General features: G+C 49.3%; 1 protein-coding gene across 1 annotated transcript in view; it reads left to right on the forward strand.

Annotated features, from left to right (window-relative positions):
- Positions 1-584: 584 nt before the first annotated feature.
- Positions 585-4,840, forward strand: part of NOL4L (nucleolar protein 4 like) — a 22,106-nt gene continuing 17,850 nt past the window's right edge. Inside the window, exons 1-2 of the mRNA XM_018556373.1 lie at positions 585-792; positions 4,018-4,283. Coding sequence (XP_018411875.1) covers positions 585-792; positions 4,018-4,283 — 474 coding nt within the window. The remainder of the gene's footprint in view (positions 793-4,017; positions 4,284-4,840) is intronic.

Here is a 4,840-nt window from a genome sequence, read left to right on the forward strand (position 1 = left end):
TTATATGTATATATTTATTTATTTATTTTTTAAACACACTGAGCTTTTGCAATAATCTTAATCGCCAGCAGTTTCCCTGCTGGGTTAGCAAAATAAAAAAAAATGTGCTACAATGTAATTAAATAAATAATAATAAACATATAAACCAGGAAAGTCTTGCTTTGGTTGGTTCGGTTGGTTCAGATAATAAACCAGTTCCGTCCTTTGTGTTGCGAATGGACAGGCGTAATGCAGAATTCCGAGGCGGTCGGCCCGGTCTGGTTGTCAGCGGGAACTTCCAGAAGGCACACGATAGGAGCGTAGTTCGCGGCGTTCCGTTTTCGGATGTCTGATTGTGATTTGTCCATCTATGACGACGGGCGCTCCCTTTTCCCTGCACCCCTCTCACTATCGGAGGACTCTGGGATGCCTCCAGCGTGCACCAAACTTCCGTATTTAAATTTTATTGCCTGTGGGAGAGGTGACCAAAGTCTGAGCAGCGTCTCCGGCAGAGGACAGGCTGTCCGTCTTCTCGCTGCATGCTCTGCGTGTCCCGGTTCTCATGGTCTCCAGGTTGTACTTTCTATGACATGTAAGGGACACGGATGTTGGGGGGGGGACACCTGCAGGTTTACCTGTCTGTCTGTCTGTCTGTCCTCTACACTCACTGCGCCGCTTCTTGTGTCTTTCAGGATGAGATCTCGGTGAGAGGGGACGAGGCGGATATGAATGACCCCACATGGGCAGATAAGTCGCCCAGCGAGGAGGAGAAGATGAGGAGCCCCCAGAATGTGCCGGGCCCCGGTGAGGACGGTGAGTTGGATCCGGTTTGGGGAGGGAAGGGTTACACTGTGGAATGTGCAGGAAGAACAGGTCAGGGTTTCAGAGGGGTGTGTTACATCTGGATGAGCCGCATTGTAAAAAGGTAAATAGACTAAACAGACACATTGCCATTCAGGGCAGAGAGCGTTTCCAGGGAGTGCGGGCAGAGGCCATCTTGTGTTACTAGTGAGCCGGAATGGAGTGTGCAGAGCGCCGGGGTATGGGCTGCAGTGTGGTGGTAGATGAGCGGGGATGTGATGTATAATATAATGAGGTGCAGCGTGGTGGTAGATGAGCGGGGATGTGATGTATAATATAATGAGGTGCAGTGTGGTGATAGATGAGCGGGGATGTGAGATAGGGGGTCGGGTATGGTGTGAGGATTGGGATGGGGGGGACGTGTACACTGTGTGACTGGCGAGTATAATACAGATTAATCCTCCTAAGATCAACTCCGAATCTGTGTAAGAAGGAAATGGGGGAGGGGAAGGTCTCTGCCACTGCCAACCCCGGCTGGTGTAGATCTGCAACCCACACACGCTGTGAACAAACGTAGAAATACCTTGCCGCACTCCTTACCGGGGATTCCCAAATTAAATAAGTGGGGGGGGGTGCTCGCAGTGACCAAAATATGTACAAAATAAACCGATGTCACCAGCACACCAATAGTGTCCAAATAGAAGTCCAAAGTGTTCGTTTATTGGAACATCATGTCCCCAGACGAGCATTGCTGAGCCTGATGAAGGGGACCCTGCGTGGCCCCGAAAAGCGCTAGTTCTGGGGACATGATGTTCCAATAAACGAACACTTTGGACTTCTATTTGGACACTATTGGTGTGCTGGTGACATCGGTTTATTTTGTACATATTTTGGTCACTGCGAGCACCCCCCCCCACTTATTTAATTTGGGAATCCCCGGTAAGGAGTGCGGCAAGGTATTTCTACGTTTGTTCACAGCGTGTGTGGGTTGCAGATCTACACCAGCCGGGGTTGGCAGTGGCAGAGACCTTCCCCTCCCCCATTTCCTTCTTACACAGATTCGGAGTTGATCTTAGGAGGATTAATCTACCAGAACTAGCGCTTTTCGGGGCCACGCAGGGTCCCCTTCATCAGGCTCAGCAATGCTCGTCTGGGGACATGATGTTCCAATAAACGAACACTTTGGACTTCAACACTATTGGTGTGCTGGTGACAGACGTTTATTTCACACACACTGTGAGACACGTACTGTACATGCAGTACCTATATACTGTACATACAACCTACCTATATACTGTACATACAACCTACCTATATACTGTACATACAACCTACCTATATACTGTACATACAACCTACCTATATACTGTACATACAACCCACCTATATACTGTACATGTACATACAACCTACCTATATACTGTACATGTACATACAACCTACCTATATACTGTACATGTACATACAACCTACCTATATACTGTACATGTACATACAACCTACCTATATACTGTACATGTACATACAACCATATACATATTTTGCCGGGAATGGGGCTGTAATAGTGGTCCTTTGGATGGATAGGTTAGAGGGGGGCGGGATGGAGGTCATATTTTGCCTGGAATGGGACTGTAATAGAGGTCTCTGGGGTTTAGGGATCCGATGATGTGAGCAGGCACACATGTTCAGGGTCCGCTTCCCATACACGTGCACCCCCCGGGGTAGTGAGGTCCTATTAGAGGACAGCTTGTCGTATGTACATAGAGGATGCCACAGAGGGGCAGGTAATAAGCTCTCTGAGATTTTCCGGGTATAGGGTGGCATGTGACTTCCTCCTAGGGAGCAATGCTCGGGCCTAAACCTGGCACATGGGATTTCTGATCTGCATGTGTATTCCGGGCCTCCAAATACAGGGGGGCCCGCCGGGGTAAACCAGAGAAATCACTCAATTCCTACATTGGACGGAGACATCTCCCCTCCTGGCTATTGTAGTCCGCAGCGGTCAGAATACACGCACAGTGCTTGCATCTCATTGGCTGCAGTCACAGCCTTGCTGACTTATGTTCACCTGGCCACTTTCAAAGTTTACCGGGTGGTGTTGATGGGGCCACTGATGACTTGAATTTTGAGCCATAGGTGGGCAGCTTAAGATTTCTGACCCTTACCCCCCTCCCTTACCGCCTGTATCTTGTATGTGTCCTCTGCTGGCCATCACCTGACAAGAACCAAGAATGTTATTTGACATGCGTGGCTTGGAACGCACACATTGTTCCATATTCTCCATGATCCCCCCCCTCTTCTTTCCCTTCCTTCTTTCTCCTTGGATCCCGCACTCTCTCCGGCTCTAGGAAATAATCCGCCGTCCTCCTGTTCCAGAATTAGCTAAATTCCCTCGGAAGAAGAGAAATGAGGCTTTGCAGTAATGGAGGCAGTCCTAATCTGATGAGAGCTCCATTTGTGCCCAGTCTCCGGGCAGATCTGCCCCCCCCCGCCTGGAGACTGAAATCAGTGACAACGTTGGTGCATCTTCCATCTTCCTTGTCCCCAAAAGTGATATTTCATTGTCTGGTGGATGCTAAAACATCATACCTCCGGGAGTCATGCCTGTAACTGTCAGAGGCTTGTAGATCCACAACAGCTGGAGTGTCTAGCTTGCCTACCCCTGAGCCAAATAGAGCAAAACTGTAAGTCCCTCCAGTCATCTTAGACTTTATATTCAGGCTCTTGTATTATCCCAGTTGTGACAGGTTCCCTTTAAGCTTAAAGTTGAACTCTGGACAACACAGATATACGTTGCAGCCTGTCACTGGCATGCACATGGCAGCTCTTGTTTTTCTACTAAGTCCTCCCTGCAGATATCGATCCTGCCAGGAGAATCACTCCTCATTTCCTTTACATGGGTGACAACGCTGATCATTCTGCAGCAAAGTCGCCCAGCTGCGTTGTCACTCTGGTAGTGCATAGTGTAAGTCTTACAGGGGCAAGTAGTTTTACATGGACTTTTAAGTAAAAGGCAAGCAACCTAAGGGTGCATTTGCACACCTCTGTAATCCGTGCACATTTTCTCATGTTTCATCCCTCTGAGGACCTTACAAGTACATAACAATACCTGTTGATGGGCCAGAAATGCATTCAGCTGATGTGGGCCGATCACAGGGAAGGCAATGTGTAAGCAGATAAAACTTCAGTTTTTCATGCAGATTTTAACGATTGTTGAACTCACTTTGTCCCTTTCAGATGAGTCTTCCTCCGAGAGCTGCAACGGGAACACCTTTTCTGTAGCCAACCCATCCAGCGCCCCCCCCAGCTCCTCCCAGAACTGCACACTACCTGACATGAATGGGAACCCCCCTGCTGCTGCCCTGGAACAGACCACCACGTCAGGGGAGCAGCCCATCAACCTCAGCGACAAAGTCCGGCCTTCCGCGGGGGTCCCGCCATATCCGTCTGATGCCGAGGCCCTGCGAAGCCGCGGGAAGTATGCCCTGAAGGCCACCTCTGAGGTAGGTGCTGATCAGCTATGTTGTGGGCAATGAAGAGGTAAACCTTTATGGGATCTGAAGATGCTAACTGCCTACCTACCTTCAGTGCTCTCTGAGCCACTGACCCAGTTTTTGGGAATCAAAGGTAGAGGGTCAGCCTGACAGGCAGGCAACTTGTTGAAGCAAGTCATGGGAGCCCTTGGGTCCAGTAGTATAGGTCACTGTAGACCAGGGGTGCCCACAATTTTTGTCTTGAGATCTACTTTTCAAAACGACGAGTTCAATGAGATCCACCAACGAAAAAAACACCTGCATTTAAAAAACAAGCACATTAAAATCGTTACTGGGACTACTGCCGCTCTCTCTCTCTCTCTCTCTCTCTCTCTTCCCTGGCTGTCTCTCTTCTCTCTCTCTCTCTCCTGGCTGTCTCTCCTCTCTCCTGGCTGCCTCTTCTCTCTCTCTCTCTCTTCCCCTTTCTCTCTCTCTCTCTTCCCTGGCTGTCTCTCTCTCTCTCTCTCTTCCCTGGCTGTCTCTCTCTCTCTCTCTCTTCCCTGGCTGTCTCTCCTCTCTCTCTCTCT

The sequence above is a fragment of the Nanorana parkeri genome, unplaced genomic scaffold (genome assembly GCF_000935625.1).
Source record: "Nanorana parkeri isolate BGI_ZX_2015 unplaced genomic scaffold, ASM93562v1 scaffold237, whole genome shotgun sequence".
In the NCBI taxonomy this organism is placed as follows: domain Eukaryota; kingdom Metazoa; phylum Chordata; class Amphibia; order Anura; family Dicroglossidae; genus Nanorana; species Nanorana parkeri.